This window comes from Pyrgilauda ruficollis, unplaced genomic scaffold (genome assembly GCF_017590135.1).
Source record: "Pyrgilauda ruficollis isolate IOZ18807 unplaced genomic scaffold, ASM1759013v1 scaffold85, whole genome shotgun sequence".
Taxonomy (NCBI): Eukaryota; Metazoa; Chordata; class Aves; order Passeriformes; family Passeridae; genus Pyrgilauda; species Pyrgilauda ruficollis.
Window position 1 is genome coordinate 2,766,506 of NW_024530488.1, and position 17,873 is coordinate 2,784,378.

The 17,873-nt window shown below is 42.0% G+C and overlaps 1 protein-coding gene across 2 annotated transcripts; it reads right to left on the reverse strand.

The window, feature by feature from the left end:
* ATP6AP2 (ATPase H+ transporting accessory protein 2) lies at positions 1–12,326 on the reverse strand. Of its 2 annotated transcripts, XM_041487881.1 has the most exons (9): positions 12,206–12,326; positions 9,388–9,518; positions 7,051–7,173; positions 5,617–5,712; positions 5,295–5,432; positions 4,511–4,564; positions 3,009–3,158; positions 1,866–1,982; positions 1–1,075 (listed from the first exon to the last, which is right to left on the reverse strand). In XM_041487881.1, the coding sequence occupies exons 1-9, from the start codon at positions 12,282–12,284 to the stop codon at positions 881–883; spliced, it is 1,083 nt and encodes a 360-aa protein (XP_041343815.1). In that variant the 5' UTR covers positions 12,285–12,326; the 3' UTR covers positions 1–880. The 2 variants fall into 2 exon arrangements, with proteins under 2 accessions (XP_041343815.1, XP_041343816.1); XM_041487882.1 differs by lacking the exon at positions 3,009–3,158 and having other exon boundaries at positions 12,206–12,318.
* Between the last annotated feature and the right edge of the window lie 5,547 nt (positions 12,327–17,873).

Sequence of the window (17,873 nt, forward strand, 5' to 3'; positions counted from 1 at the left end):
TTCCAGAACAACTGTTTTATTGAATGGTCGAAGCAGAACTATAATCCAGATATATCAAGTGTTGGTCCACTCTTATCATCAAAAAGAACTGATTTTTTTTTTTTTTAATATAATAACATCAACACAAATGGAAGGAACATGAAGCATCATAACAGGAACTCTCAACTGTATGTGACATTAGACCATGACCAGACTGGTGCCACTTCAGGATTTGCAGGCTGCACTGTACAGACCAGCCACACCAGTGTCATTCACCTCCCAACCACTGACGTTCTGGGGAAAGGATCCTTCTGTGCACAGCTCACCTCTGAGCCATCAACATGAGAGCAAAATGCCACCTATGCTACTAGAGCCCTAGGCTGATAGAAATACTTCTATATTTAGTATTGTACTGAAGAATATTTACTATCCTCTCTGAAGTTACATATAACCATTATAAATATTTACATCAAACATTTACAGCTGGTTCATAATATACAACACAACAATTTAGCTACAATTTTTGATCTTCCAGTGCAAAAGTTTCAAACAACATGTTGCTATCGTAATTTCAGTTTATCTGGTTTGCACAGGCAGAGGCAGTACAGGGCATTTCAAAAACTCATGTTACAAGATAAAAAAAATGGAATGATGTCACTTTAATAACAATTACTCTGGGGAGCATTGTTTTGTTTTTTTTAAACAGGCAGATTTCAATTTCTAAATCCCATCTGGTGCTACTACTAACATCTAAAATAATCTTGAAAGGGGGAAAAATACTTAGAAATAAATACACCTTTTAAAAACTCCCACAATTAACCATGTCAGAACATTTGTTTTCCACACAAGTTAAAGGACACCGTGCTCTTCATCATCTTCCTGCGCTGAAATACAGTGCAGCTCAATCCATTCTTATCTTCTGATTTGTCATCCTATAAATAATGCTGTCATAGCCAGGATCCATGTTCCAGAGGTTGTAGGAGATAACTATCACAGCTAAAGCAAGACCTATCATCATCCACAGAACAATGTTGAAGATTACAGAGTAGTCGTAGTTATATGGATAGGCAAGGTTATATGGATTTTCATTTTTACTCTGCAATAAAGAAAATATTTATTAATTTAAAGTGAGCTTGCACACCAAACATCTCGACTCCATCCAAAGTCTGAGCAAGTTAAATAAGAGAGATGCACTTTTGTCTAGACAAATCTGATGCAAGGGCACAGAATGCAAAAAAAGTGATTATGTGAGTGGCATCAGTGGAATCCAAAAGAAGAAGGTAACATGAAAATGAAATCCAAAGTCCTGAACCTGGGGCAGAACAACCCAGGTGACAGCACAGGCTGGGCACTGCAGAGAGGGACTGGAGCTCCTGGAGGACAAGGGGTATAGGAGCCAGCAGTGCCTCTGGAATGACAGGGCCACTGCATCCTGGAGTCCAGCCAAGGAAAAGATGTTTTCCCACAGTGGGAGGCAGGACTTGCCTGCACTGGGGAGACAACACAGAAAAGCAAATTCTAACAAGGCATAAGGGAAAGAGTTTTCCCCATGAAAGTGGTTAATGCTTTAGAGGAAGAGATGGCTGTGGGACTTCCAGGGATGGACTTTCCAAGAACCTGGCTGGACAAGAACCCGAGCAACTTGATCTAGCTCCTAAATTAGTTCTGCTTTGAGCAGTAGGTTGGACTGGATGACCTCCAGAGGCCCCCTCAAGTGAAATTACTGAATGACAAAGTGAAGATCAAGGCAAGTAATTAAGCTGCACCCACACCTTTTTTTATAGTCATAGTGTTTTAGTCCTTAAAAAAAAAGTTACACTCAGGTGAACTGATACACTTTGGTTCACTTTTAATAAATGAGATGTAGAAAAATGTGGCTCTACTACCTGTGAAGCCTGGAGAATTGAGCGAGTCTTCCTTGAGAGGGGAGAGTTAAACTCCTTCACAGCCACCACTTCTACTACTGCATTCCCACCATACAGATTAAACATCTCATCTGCAAACTGGAAAAGAAAAGGTGATTTAACTAAAAGCGTAGACTGTAGCCAGGAATTAAGCAGTTTTGTTAGCAAGATGTAATAAAATAAAAGGTGTCAGCTTCAGGAATAATTATGGAAAGCTGTGAAAGTTTATACTATTTTAGAATTTCACTAAGTGTCAGCCTTCCCCTGGTTTGCAAGGCCTTTTTCAAACCCCCAGACACTGTTCAGCAGACTGTGGCTTATGCCTGCTTTCTGGGCTGAAACTTACTCTGTTATCCCTTTTACAAAAGGCCCATCCCCACATCATTTCTTAATTGTGTGTCTGTCAGTTTCAACAAAATATTTAGGTTCTCAAACTCCCACTGGGAAACTATGAACCTGAATATTTTAATCTGGTCCAAATGCTAATATGTCTAATATTGAAATATATTGCTTAAGGTCAAAGAGGCCGAAGAGCAATGCTTAGAGAAAACAAGTATTTGGCTTAACAAATTGATGGTTTTGCATTTTTTCATCACACTTTAGAAGCTCTCAGAAGTGACTGATCTTAATAAAAATTTAATTGATGATTATGTAATGAGGAATTACTTTCTTGAGCACACTGATGGACGAACAGCAGTTATTTTAAAGTTTTCAAAATTTACATTTACATAGCTTTGTGGGCACGGGTAAACTAACCACTTCATCTTGGGATAAAGATATTTCCAGATTTCCAAAAGCCTCTTTTTGTGAGACATTCTGGTGCTTTCAAATGCAAGGTGTTTGTTTAAGAAAAACAAACATATCAAGTCATGTTGATACAAGGTTTCAATACACCCCTACTCCATTATTCAAAATATCTAAACACATTGTAGAATCATGCCAACACTTTCCAGAGAGGCAAAATGTAACATTCAATTTTATAACCAAACAACAGCATTTTAAAAACCAAATAACAAAAACAAGCATTAGGCAGGCCAGCACTAATGAAGTTACTTCTTTGTACTTAAAATAAAAATTATTTTCTTAGTATTAACACAAGTTTTGCTCATCAGATAGACAATATACCTTTTGCAAAGAGTCTACAAGAATTTGAGAAGCATCCTTGAACTGCTGAGAGTCTTCCCCATATCGCTTCCCAACCTCCTCCAAACCAGAAAGTTCCAGGGAATAAAGGTCTGGAGAGTGATCTTTGGCTAAGTGCTTGTGTCGAGACAGCTTGGGCACAAACATTGAGGGCAAAAAGAAATTAACTCATACACAGGTTACTTTAAAAACACATTGCACAAAGTCAATTTACTTGGGCTAATCCTGTCTCACTTTTACAGTCATATTCCATAATCAGGAAATGGAATTCTTGCCAGCTTAAATAGAAGATGTCCATAATTGTTTCTTTTTTTAATTCTACAGAAGAAAGCAGATGATCATTATGTAGCATCTGTTCCTAACATGAGGTTACATCCACGTAATAGGGAGCTGTACTAAACAGACATAGAATACTTATTGACATCAGAATCTTTGTTCTGTAATTGCCATGAAAATAAAACTCACAAGAAAACAAAACCACATAACTACAAGACTTAGATGATATCATTTCCCTGTTTGAAGCTGGCCCTTGCAAAGCTCAGCAGGTTGCAACTTCTACCTTGTGTTGTCCATGTACAAAAGTAGTTTATTTGAGAAGCATCACCCAATATTCAGAAAATCCAACCAATACAATCCAAATTATCTCAAAGGAGAATAGTGACACTCTTGCATTTCTGCAGGTGAGAAGATGCAGCACTGATATTTGCCTGCACAAGACAACAGCCTCTGAAAACAAGGAATTTAATCCCATCTTCCCAACTACTTCAACTGCAGCATTTCTAGCCTGCAAAACAAAACCAACTTGTTCTACCTCATTTTCTCAAGAGCCCCATTTCTCTCCACTAGCCCTTTACCTAATGTGAATTTTTGAATTTTTCCACAACTCTCTCTTTCACTTCAGTAGTTAAGGGCTGCAGTTTAAAGGACACACAGAAAAAAAACAAACCAAAATGAAACAAAAGGACCCACACACCACTGACCCACTAAAACAAACTCTAAACCAGAGCACCAAGACAGCAGCTTCTTAATAAAAAGATCCTCAGAATTAAAAGCTCACCCCTACATTGGAGTACTTCTACCATCATCACTATTCATGGCACAAGTCACTCCAGACTTTTCAGATAAAGTGATATTTTGAAGTAAAATGGTGAACAGGGGAAAGAACATGTTCTTAGCTACCATTATACTTCTCAAGTTAGACACCAAAGAAAGCCCCAGCAAATTCTTCATTGAGTATTTCAGAATTGCCCCTGTTCTGACCAAACACAACACAAAAGAAAACTACAGATGATTAAGGTTCCCATTCACAATTGCAGTGATGGGGCTGATACAAACAGAATGCATTATTTAAACTGATGAAACCAGCTGATGACACACTAGAATATGTACCACTGCTTGCCACCTATCCTGCCTATGGCTTCTCTACTTTAAAGATCTCTGAAGTTTGTGACACAAGACAGGTGAAAATGTTTCAAACACCTTACCAGGCTTGCAATATCATGTAGGACTTGAAGTTCTGACAGAAAAAGCAAGTCAACCTGAGGGAAGAGGCAGAGACAAGTATTTCCTTTGATGAAAACCAAGTTAGGGAAGTCTTGTTTTGTTGCAAGTACTTTATAACAGCTGTCTGCTACAACATTAGAACATGCTAGAAGGAAATAACTCTTTCAATAAAGTTACTTAGAAAAAAATGTTTGAACTTAGTTAATTTAATAGAAAAAAATTAGGAGTGGGCTCTTAGGCAAAAAAAGAGGGAAGAAAAAGCAGGAAAGGTGTCACTGTCATATTTTCTGGAAAAATCCCTTTGCCAGGATTTCTTCTCCTGGGAAGCTGAGAAGCCTCAGAGAAAAATAAAAACAACAATTAACTGATTTTCTTCTCCTGTGTTTTGCTGCTTTGGAATGTGGTTTGGACATTGTTTACCAACAGGTGCGTGTTTGATTGGTTTCATGTGAATTGTTTTGACTTAATGACCAATCACTGTCAGGCTGTTGGGACTCTGGAAGGAGTCACGAGTTTTCATTATCATTCTTTGTAGCCTTTTGTCTGTATCCTTTCTCTATTCTTTAGTATAGTTTAGTATAGCATTCTTTAATATAATATAGATAATAAAATAATAAATTAGCCTTCTAAGAACATGGAGTCAGATTCATCAATTTCCTTCCTTCGACAGGGACCCCAGAAACTACCACAGAAATGAGAAAAGCACAAGCTAACTAAGAATATTAGAAAAAAAGCCCCACAGAAGTTGCCACTGATGTGTTTTACCTCGTTGTTCCTGCTGAGGGAGTTGAGAGGCAGGGAGCTGAGGATGGAGCTGTCCTGGAACAGGCGGTTGCGCAGCTGGCGCAGCGTCACAGAGAGATCCTCGAACACAGCGTTGGCCTTGCCCACCATGTACACCCTCTGCAGAACACAACTGCTTACTGCCAGCACAGCTCACCTTCCCCAGCCACACACTAATAACCAATCATGCTTGCAATCTCCAGTCCAGAATTTCATGGGATTAATTGGGTTTGCTCCAGCCACACAAGTGGAAAGAGGATTCCCTGTTTGGGACACGTGGAACCAGGAGTGAAGCAATACTCACTTCCTCACTGGGGGCCAGCTGCAACACCACGGGCGTCTCCTCAGAAAACAGAGTGTGGATGGCATTTGCAACACTGTCCAGACTGAAAGGAACAGCCTGGAAGACAGACAGATTCTTGGGTTAAACAGGGGCTACTGACCTTAACTAAGAAAGAAAAGTAAAGGGTATGCACATTTCCAAAGTGATAATAAATAATAAGAACCTATGTGCAAAACAAAACATCACTTGTGTATCCATGAACATACATTTTATTTAAGTGGCAGACACAATATACTCTGAAGAACTCCAATGCCTGTGAATTAAGAGGATTTTTTTAGGCTTAGAGTACAGCCTTGTTTATCAGTAAAACAAGACCAACAAATATAGAAGCAATGCAAAAGGGGAACAATCTCACTGCAAATGGAAAATTATGAACCACAAAAAACTGATGGGTGAAAATATGGTGGCAGAAAGACCAACTGCTGAAACAGAAAAAGACACATATAAAAAAAAACCTACTAAAAATAGAAGAAATGCTAGCACAGTATAGTACCATTACTGGCAAGCTAATAGAACTGTTAGGTTTTTTTTAAACACTTACTTGTGGGTTTTATTAGAAAAAGACACAGAATGTCACATTTCCATTCACTACTTAAAGTGTCCTGTGACAGAAGAGGCAACAGCATAGATTTAAACCCAGGAAATTTTAACTTAACACAAGAACGAAGTTTTTTACTCCAGGGGTGCTCAACACTGGCAGAGGAAGCCCAGAGGTCATGGAGTCTCCATTTGTGGAGATGCCCATATCCTGACTGAACACAGCGCTGGTCAGCCTGCTCTGGCTGATCCTGCTTGGTCAAGGTGTTGGATGAGACGATCTCCAGAGCTCCCTTCCAACCTAAAGGATTCTCTGTTGCTGTAAGAAGCCTTAGCAAAGATAGACAGTGATAGATAAATGTAATGTGTGTTGGCTTCTTCTTGATACAATATAATGGGATGGTGTTTCTATGTGCTGTATCTCACAGTCAAGTACTTGAGGAAAACTCAAAAGACCACTTATAGGGCAATACAGTACACCAAAAAATCAACTCTGTATAAAATGTTATCACACACTCAGCAGAAGCAAAAAACGTAACAATTCTGATTTTAAAATATTAAGTTACCGTGGGAAGAAGTGGATTGGTACAATCATTAAAATTAGAAAATTAGTGTGCTTTGGTCAAACAAAGCATGTTGAACTGAACTCAACACAGGAAGCCCTGGGTGGTCTCAAGGGCCTCCTACCTTGTACAGAACCCTGACTAGCTTATTCATCCATCAGTTTAGGGGGTATGCAAACTTCAAGTGAAGCAGGAGATGAGTGAACATCAGGGACTACAGTAGAGAATCATGTACTTGTCGTTAGAGCACAGGAGTCCCAGGAACCCCATGACAGTTCCAAAAGTGGATACTCACGTTCTCAATGGGGTAAGAAAACCCTTTCACAGGCAACTTGTCCACACCCTTCACTGTCACCAGCACAGTGGCTTGCGGCCGGTGAAACAGATCACCCACGCCCAGCCCAGGCCAGGGGAGGTCCTAGTACAAAATAACAAAAAAAAGTATTTCACAGGCAAAGGGAAGAGTTCTTCCCACTATTAAAGCAAAACAACTTATTATCCTGTTAATGCCTCTGTGCAGGACAGCCTATTGGAAATTTCATGGGGAAGTAAGTTAATACTGCACTGCTTTCATTTTGAGTAATGCCTCCAGTCAACCATGAAGGAACTGTTAGTTTAAAAGCTGCCAGTAACTTCATAGCAAAGTCTACACTAAGAAAACATTATATATAATGGATACATGAGGAGTTATTTCCCATAATTAAATTATAAATACTTCAGTCTGTATATAGTAAGTGAAGGCTGAACTTGAAGAACCCACTAACATCTTTCTGTTTTCAGTACAAGAAAGAAATAGTGTGGAAAGGAAGGGGAAGAGAGGGATGTGTCAATCACAACAACAGGCAACTAAACTTAAATGTACAAATTTGCACAGAAATATAAAAATATTTCTTACAGTTTACTACAACTACAAATCAGTAAGAGCATAATGAAAGCTACTGACTGGTTTATTCAGGAACAAAATACAAATTCATCTGTCTGGAATAAAGGCAAACAGATTTCCCCATTTGTGTAAATGATGTAACTGCCCTTTTTTATCTTTGAAAGCCTAGTTAATTGCATTTCAGAATTAAATGTAATTGACATTATGATTTGTATCACCTCGCAGAAACAAAGGAAAAACCCTTTAAAGCATCATCAGGGACAAAAATGGGGTTTGGTTTTGTTTTCCTTTAACAAGGGAAGAATATTGAATGAATCTGAGAGTTCCCAATGTAATGCACTAAGAATTCTAAATTCTCTGCAGTGGCCTTGCTGCACGGTCAGTTTATGTTCCTGGACTACAGCTTTGATGTGAGCTGCAAAAGAAGTGCTGGGTCCTGCAGTACTCTCCTCACCAGGGCTGGAAGCTGCCCACAGGGACCCCTGCCTTAGGGACAGCTTTCAGGAACTCTCAGTTCCAGGGCTGAACTGGATAATCAAACACTTCCTTCCCTGCCTGCTTCTAGGACTTGAATTAACAGTAACAGAAATATTTCTAAAGGATGCTACAGACCCATCACAACAAATGAATCCCAAGCTGTTGCAAAGGCACTGAGTGAGTACTGAAACACTTTCTTCCATGATACCCATGACATATCCCTGGATGACCACAATGCCAAATGGACAGAGCAGGCCAAACTCCACTGTTTTTCTGGGTGTCTTTAGATGCAACACACACAATGCCATTCAATATATTGGCTTTTCCTGACAAAATAATAAACATTTACTCCTTAGTCATACTACTCATACAAGTTTGTTACTAGTTTGATGACAAAAATAGCAGAATTAATTGACAAGAAGGTATTTTCAAATTCCAAAAACAGGCTAAGCAGCCTTGCATTCAAACCAGCTTTATCAGACCTCTTCCCTAGCTGATGTATGGAAGAAATGAGAACTGGCTGCCCTCACCAGCACTGTGAGAATGCCTCAGGCTGCAGATTTCAGTAGCTGGCTGCACACAGACACTGCCAAAGATATCTGGCTATTACACTTTCATCCACTGCTTCAACAGCCACCCATCCCTGCTGAAGCCCAGCAAAAAAATTCAGCAGGCAAGATGGAATCAATCCAAGTGCTCCAGTTCATGTGCCCCACTTTAAACACTGCTAAAGTTATATTTGAATACTTAATGTGGAGAAACACTACCACAAATCACATTTCCAAGGCTTTGGATTACTTCCTAAGTAACCAACATACTTGTTCTAACTCTGCTCAGCAGACAGGCTTGCTGACCTGACAAAATGCCTGCCTTGCCAAGCCATTTCTCAGTCTTCAGATCACTCAGGAGCAGAGCCCTACAGAGAGCTTGTGTGCAAGAAGTGACAGTGGTCCTGCAGATTCTCAGTTTGTGACCATGGATGGGGGGATACAGCACACAGCTAGGTCTCAGAGGAACTGAGGAGCAGCACTGGAAAGCCTCTACAGGCTTCCTTTTACAGCTGGTGACTCAAATTAGCCAGCTAGCACAGCTTCTGGCTGCTCATATGACCCACACAGCTCTGCCCTGGAAACCACCTCTGTCAAGTCATGCATTCCTCAAGACAAACAGGGCAATATTTTATATACTCCAGCACATGACAGCAAGATTTGCATCTTGAGTGAGCAGGTTTGTAGCTTTAGAGGCATTTCACAATCAAGACCTGGAACGTACTTCTTCAACAGAAAAGCCCATGGTGAGTGCAGCCACGTCGGGGATCCGCTCGCCCGGGATCGGCCAACTTCCATCTCGGAAAGCGACCGACTGAGGGGATCGTAAGATACTGAACTCACCACCACATACACCTGGAAACAGACATAAAAGGCTGTCAGAGCTCCTGCAATCTCTTCCTTTATATAACAGGGAAAATAACATATTTGAGCTTTCATTCCTTCTTCCTCCCTCCCTCCCAGTTTACGGAAAGCCAGGAATGAGAACTGATCATTTTAATGCTCTGAAACACAAATTAAGGTTTCTATACAGCAATGACTAAGAATGAACAGATCCATATTAACAAAAGCAGGACAATTATTCAAACAACAGCACAGTTCTGTGTTACAAGCTAGAAGCAGTCTCACAGTTCAGACCTGGTAAAGTGAACTCTCAATGGAGCCAGGCAGACTCCAAAATCCTGTTAAACTCACAAAGCACCAACACAGCTCTGTTTGCTTCCAGGACTGCTTGGCACACCTCTGTTCATGCAGGCAACAGCCAGAGCCACTGAGTCCACAGCCAGGAAGTCCAGTGGAATTGTCAGGGCTGGTTTAAACCAGGCAGTGCCAGGACAACCAGGCTCCTGCAGAACAGCTCTGGTGTCCCTGCTCTGCCTCCTCCCCCTCATGACACCGTGAGATGTTTGTCTTCCCTGGATGCAGCACTGGACCTGAGCTGATTGTGTGGAGCCACAACCTGCCACACTGGGTTTTCACTCCTCTGGGATCCCCCTTCACTCTCTTCCCCATTACCTGGAATAGCAAAGTTGACTAAAAGCATATTTCTAAACTGTTTTATGATTACAGTAATTTACTGCATAATAAAGTCAGAATAGACTCCACAGAAATAAGAGGAGGGCTTGTTTCAACCTGGCTTCCCATCTTAAAAGTCACTTAGGCACAGCTGCAATACTGTGTACACCAAAATTTATCTAAATAAATTTCAAAACTTGTTTGGTGTATATAAGCAGTAGCATGCACAGTGCAAAATTTCAGGCACATGCTCCCCAATGAGCAATCTGAGTAGGTTGCCACCAGAAAACTGATTTGATACAAGAGAATCAAGAAATAGAGTAATAACTACTTGCAGGCCTGTATGTTCAAGTTCTAATTATACAATGAATAAGGTAACTGTCTAGAAAAAATAGAATTACTTATTCAAATGATCACTGAAAATTGGTTACCAATCCAAGCAGTGATATAAAATAGTTTTCCAGGGCTTCTACAAATCTAAAGGCTATTTACAAAAACAACGCAATAGTAAACTGATGTGTTGTGCAGCTAAAAATTTCCCTAATATTAATTTAACTAATGTGACCTTGAAGATGCTGTTTCAAAGCCTGGCTCATGATCATGCACACAAATGTTGACAGTAAATCTGAGCTATGTTATGATAAACACACCAAAGGACAAAGTTCTGAGATGTAGGCTAGGGAGGGGGGAAAAGGAAGGAAAGAGACCAAACCAAGTGATATTCATGAAGTAGATTCAAGAATTTATTTAAATTGATGTGTTCCTTGGGTGGTCTGCTACCAATTTTAATGGTGGATCAACCCACATTTTGAAGGGCAGAAATGTTTCCAGACCAATTTCTTTAAGTCAGAATTTACAAAATGCCTACAAATCCATAGGATTTCACATGCTGCTCTCCACAGGGCTGTTACACAGTCACATTATTTAGGGCAAACTGGCTTACCTAGGGCAGGATTGCTCAGGTGGATGAAATCAGAGCATTAACCCTCCACAACTGAATTTCCCTCACTGGACTTGTTCAAGATTACAACGATCAGAACTAAATTTGAAGTTGGGAACATCAGCAGATTCCCTCTAATTGCCTATGGAACAGTGAACCTAATTCCTACCCTGCCAAAGCTGTACCTCGGGTTCTCAAAAGCCTTTGTGAACCTGGAAAGCTCAGGAATATTGAGTGGGAAATACTGACAGGGCCTGGAAGTGCCATCACGAGCCTGACTCACAGCGGGTAACAGAGAGGCTGCAGTGACCACAGAAACTGCTCAGCAAAACGTGAAAATCCGTAAAAATAACAAAATTATGTGTGTCTATCACAGAATCATCAGAGCTGGAAGAGACTTCTAAGACTTACAAGTCCAACCACCACCCAGCAGTGCCACTGTATCCCCTAAAGCACTAAACCAGATCAGCCAGTGCAGGTCCAGATGCCTCTTAAACACCTCTGGGGGTGGTGACTCCATCACTCCTTGGGCAGCCTATTCCAAAGGCTCACCTGGCAGTGAAAAAATGTTTCTAGATCTGAATGCCTCTGTCTCAGCTTGTAGAATTGGATTTTAATATAATTTGTACACAGTATAAATTAACTTAATAAAGTAACATACTACATATAATTATACATGCCCATTATAAAAATATACAATATATTATCTAAATTTATGTAATAATCTTGTGACATAATTATAAAAATAATTTAATATAACGAATTTACACAATAAAATTACAGAAACTTATAATTTAATATAAACCAGCCCTTGGAGTGAGAGGGACAGGATAAAAGGCTTCGAGCAGGGTCTCTGGAGGTGGATGGGGGTAGGGAGCTGCAGCACAGTGACAGCCCCCGCTGCCACCCCTGTGTCCCGACCCTGGCACCCACAGACACCGAGAGCCCCCTCACCTTCCCCCCTCACCTTCCCCCTCCCCAGCACCGCGGCCCGGCCCCTTTCCCGCAATCTCCCCCAGCAGCGGCCAGGCGGCCCTCCCCGCTCCCCTCGGCGCTCCCCCGCTGCGGGCCGTCCCCGCTCACCCACCGGCGACACAGGCCGCAGCCAGCAGCGCTGCCAGCCCCAGGGCCCGCCCGGCCCCGCCGCGCCGCCCCATGTCCGCCATCAGCCGCCGCCGGGCCGCGCCGCGGACAGACACCCCAGCGCCCCGCCCGCCGCCTGACGGACAGCCACCGCAGCCAATCGGCAAGAAGTATTCAGGAAGGATGGGCGGGACTTCTCAGAGCTGACCAATCGCCGGCTCAGCGCAGTTCCTGTCACGGGGCTGAGCAGTCAGCTGTCCACCTGGGGGCGGAGTCTTTGTTTGAGTGGCGTTCCAATTTGGCCAATCAGATCGCGAGAGGTCCTGCACCATTTTCCTCCCCGCACTGTAAACCCAGAGGGAGGGGCGAGGAGGCGGAGCCAAGTGGCAGTCGATTCAGCCAATCGGAGCGAGAGGAGTAAGGGTTTGCTCCGCCCACTCTCGTCAGGCTGACATCGATGGGGCGGGGCAAAGCTGTGATTGACAGCCAAATGCACCATTCAGAGAGCAAGGCGCCGACTCCACCCTCTCGGCCGCCGTGTGGCGAGGGCTGCCTTGGGTGTGGGGCCGTGAGGGGCTGTTTGTGGCCATGTCGTTGTCTTCGTCCTTCCCCTTGTCTGTGCCCCCGCCCTCCGTGGTTACTTCCTTAACTATTGTTGAGAACATGCACAGTAACAAATTCAGTCACTGGCCCAGCCATGCTCATCTCATTTCAGCTGTCAGTGTCAGTGATAGGAACAGGCAGGTTGTGCACTTTGGTCAGTGTATGTTTAATATTCCTGTAATATGCCATGATCATCACCATCAGGGGAGGTGGTCCTGCTCCTCAGCCCTGTGAGGATCACCTGGAGTGCTGTGTCCAGCTCCGGACTTCTCGGGACAGCACAGACACAGCTGGAGCTGATCCAGTGGAGGGTGACAAAGATGATGGAGGGACTGGAGCGTCTCACTGAGGACAGGCTGAGGGAGCTGGGCCTGGCCAGCCTCGAGAAGAGAGGGCAGAGAGGGGCCCCCATCCCTGTGTGTCAGTGCCTGCAGGGAGGGGCAGGGGATGGACCTGGCTCTGCTCCGTGGGCAATGGGACAGGAGACAACAGGCACATTGATGCACAGAAGTTCCACCTGAACATGAGGAAGAATTTCTTTCCTGTGCAGTGACTGAGCACTGGATCTGATTGTCCAGAGAAGGCGTGGAGTCTCCCTCACTGGATTTATTCCAGACACATCTGGACACAATCCTGTGCCATGTGCTATGGGATGACCCTGCTTGAGCAGGGAGGTCGGACCTCCTGGTCCCTTCCAGCCTGACCCATCCTGTCATTCTGTGAAGTTGCAGGTGTTTCTCAGGGTCTTTGTCCATTTTTAGTCTCCAGGACCTTGATGAAGCTCTCTGCAAATAAAGGCAGACAAAGCCAGGCTTTGAGGGTGAATTACCATGTAGCATGGGAGGTTAAGGCCTCCCAGAGCATTGGAAGTAAAACTGTATTATGAGCACTTCGAATTCGTACTCACTCATTCCTTTCTCTCTATTGTGCATCACAAAACCAGCACCACATAACAGCTTTTGTAAAATAAATGCAAATAAATGCTTGAGATTATCTGATTCAAAATAGTTGTTTTCTGGTGGGCTTTTTTGTCCTGGATTCCTCGGGAAGCGGTGCGTGTGAGTTCACAGGAAATCCAGCAGTGCTAGGGAGTGTTTTATCTGCTTTGCTGGGAGACAGCACCTGTGTCACATCCACATGGTAAGACTGTATTTATGTGCAGAACATGCCAAGGATTACTACCCATACAACTATTTGGCCAGAGCTATTCTGCTGTGTATTTAGAAATTCCAGCCAACTTCGAAAATGTGCCTGAACAACATTTGTGTACTGGGAAAAAAAAGGTTGTCTAGAAGAATAAGTGAGTGGGCACAGGAATGCAGGTAGTAAAATGAAAGTGTGTTTACAGCAAACATTATTTAAGAGAGTAAAGTTATATCCTGGCCACATGATAGTATGTGACATCACTTAAACTCAGCTTTTCATAGGTGGCATAACATAGGAGGTCATAACAACCTCTCCCTTGCCTGTGAGTCTGTGAGTTTTGCATAAATTTGGAGGAGCTCCTGCTCCTCCTGCTGCCAGGTGGAAGCTGCACTTTGAATATGAAAATCATGCCAGATGCATAGGGTACTCTAAAACTCAGCAGCCAAGAAAGTTATAAGCACTTCAAATTAATACCCACTCATTTCTTACTCTGTTTTGCGTGTCACAAAACCTGCACTACATAATAGCTTTTGTGAAATAAATGCAAAAAAAGGTTTGTGAGATTACCTGAGTATTGTGGCAAAGATATGATCAAAATAAGTTGTTTCCTGATGGGCCTTTCTGCTTTCAGAACAGGATTAGAAAAACACATGGGAGAGAAGGCCCGGATCAGTGAACAACAAAGATATTGAATGATTGCTTTTCAGTGAGCCCAGCTGGTTTGTGTGGTGAGCATGATGACATGATGATTTTGAAAAGATAGTATTCTGTATTGTAAACTGATAATGCTACCACAACATGTAAGCCCATGGGTCCTGGATTAAGGTTATGTGGGTTACTTTATTTTTGGCATTTGCTGTCCCTTGGCACTTGACTTTGCAAGTGTAGTGTGCCATTTACTGTGTATATTTTAGCATAATTTCACAAAGTTTTGCTTGTCTAGGAAAACAAGGTGTTCCTCCACCTTGTAGTCTGAAGTACAGAGGAACTGCAGGTGTGCTTTGTCCTGCCCCTTACCCTCCCTTCCCTTCAGATTGTGTCTACACTCAAAATGTGCATTGAAATAAGGCAAGAAGAGTGATTCAAAGCAATAAGTTTCTGAAACTGCTAGAGGGTATTGGGAAGGTGTGATTGTATCTTAGATGGGAAGGCAATGGGAAGCACAGAACAGGGAAAGGATCATATGAGGAAAGAAGTTTCTTCATCTAAATTAAGGATTTCTTACAAATGTGATGTGGAAAAGAAGGTGCCAGAGTGAATAAGACTGTTTTGAAAAAGTTATTTCTCTTATAACTATTACTATCTCTGTGTTTCATATCTGTGCATGTTAGCAATCATTTCAGTTTTTTAAATTAATCTCTTGACACTGTTTTCCATAAAGCATTCACTCTGAAAGTTATACCACAGCAAAAGAGTATCATGTTATTTTTTTCCCATTTGCAGAAGGAATTGTATTTTTGAGACTTTAGCATTTGTATTCTCATTTTCTTTTTCTGAACTTGTGGTGCTAGGAATACTATAATGTAATTCTAGAAATAGAAGAGAAATCAGAGTTCTGTACTTGAAGAGTCTTATACTCCTCTGCTTCTCAAATTGCTGTTCTTAAAATCACAATGCAAACATGGTTTCTGAAGAATTCTCTATCTTATATTTTCTTGTTCTCATCTTGGTTTCTTCTTTGGGAAAATAATAAATAGAAGCAATAAATTTTATTATGAAACAGTCAAGTCTCACAAACTCTGTACTGGTTTCTAGTGCCCACTGGGTATATCTGTATGTCAGTGAAGCTCAATATAAGAGAATAATACCATCACTTTGTAGGCTGGCAGAGTTCTAGCTATTTTCTCTAGGCTTAATTTAGATCCCAGCTGTGCTTTGAAGAGAGTGAGTTTTGTAATCCTGTAAGCAATACTTGTGACAAAATCTACATGCAGTAAAATTATTCTATTAAACTGATTTCATTTTGAGCTTCTGCTCAGGGCAAGTGAAAAATTGAGACAACATGCACATTAGGTCAGAAATAATTTTTATAAAGCCATATAGTGCTAGCAGCAGTCACAAAATCAATGTGCCAGCTGTAGGCAAAATATCAGCATTCCCTGGCTCTTTTGGGAGTGTGCTGTGCAGAAATGTCTTCAGCAGGAATTGCTCACGAGGCACTTGGATGCTGCCTTTGCCTCCAGCCCTGTCTGTACCAACAGCGTTGTGGGGGAAATGATGGTAGAACAGGGAATATGAGGAAAAGGCTGAGTCAAAGAGCCCACCACTGGCCTAAACTGGACTGCTGTGTGATCACTGGATTTCATTGTGTTGCTGCTAAATCTAGGCTCGTTGCTAACAAAGTGATTGTCTCAACCATCATTTCCAGAATGATGCTTTAACTAGAAAATATTTTTCTGGCTGCTGTGATGACCAAGCCAGTTGTATTCTGCTGGAAAGAATGAAATCCCAGTGCCAGGTGCCACTTGGAGTTACCAGCTCCAGAAGCACTCAGGGTGAGCAATGCCCCTTTTGGTACTAGGATTTACAGTATCAAAGGAAATTTATACACAGAGGTTAAGCATAAGATTCTAAAATAAAATTGAGCAGACAAAACTCTTTTTTCTGTTATGTTTTCTGATCTTGGTTGAATGTGAATAAACAGTACAGTTAGTTGGGCAACCCCTGTCCTGGTGTGGTGGGGAAATGGGACACAGGGACTGTGTTGGGCAGTTAGTTTGGGGGCTGCTGACATCCTGGGAGGTGAGAGATGAGACAACTGAGCCCAACTTGGTGATTTATACTGGGTCCAGTTTATACAGGTCTCATGTGAAAAGTTGTTGGTCCTTGCTGCTGAATTGCTTTGTGATCTCCTCATTCTTACCCCCATTTGCACACTCCATCTATGTAAGCAGAAACAGTTGTTTTTGCAAATGTGGATACCAAGGCTAAATATATCAAAGACAGCTCAAATAATTTCTAAAGGACTCAAAAACAACCCTCAAAAACCATTAACAACTCACACCAAACCTGTTCTTACTGACAAAATCTTAGGCTGTGTCAGAGTGGCTTTCCTGAGGACTCAAATAATTTGCAAAATGTGACTTCTGCCCTTTCTAAAAGGCAGATTTGTCTTCTTTATTTTTTTCTTTTTGAAAGGAGAAGTGCCTTTCTCTTTTACTTCTGTCCGTCAATAGCTGTCTTAGAGAGGATTGCCAGTTTTCTCTCTGTAGATCTGAGCTACAGTTAAAGCCTCCAAATATGCACAAAAAGCCCATTTTAGGGTTCTTTTTGCTAGGTTCTATGTGCACATCATATAAAGAAAACTATATGTCTCCTTGCCTATCAGTACAAATGTCACAATGTCAAAATTGTGATCTGATGCAGCTCCAGTAGACTTTTGGCGTTTTCTAACAGTTCTCAGCATGGCCTTTTTTGTGACTTTGCCTGCACCTATGGGCTCACAGGATGTGGCAGTGCCCCTGTACGTGTGTTTTGTCATAGGCAGTCCTGCAGAGCTTGCAGTGGCTGGACCAGAGCACTGATGATGTGACTGATTCTCCTGAGGTCATACAGCAAATAGGTGGGAAGACAAGGAGAACCTTTCCTCTGTGACCTGTACTTCAGCCTGTACTGCCCTCTCAGCCACTCTCTGCCTTCAGTGATCACAGCTTATGTTTAGAAATATATTTTACATTTTGTTCTAGAACACAACACTGCAGTCTGCTGAGACCGTAATGTTGATGTAACAGTTCTGAGGAAGATGGTCATCTGTAATTCACTTAATTTTAGTGGTTTCAAAGTCACGTTAAACACTATTTTTTAGTTAAGTCTGCTTAATCTAAATGCATTGCAATGTATTTTAATGTCATTGAAGATAGGGGATGAGTACGGTTTTAGGGGTAATTGATATAATTAAAGGTACGCAGCTTCTCTATATTGAC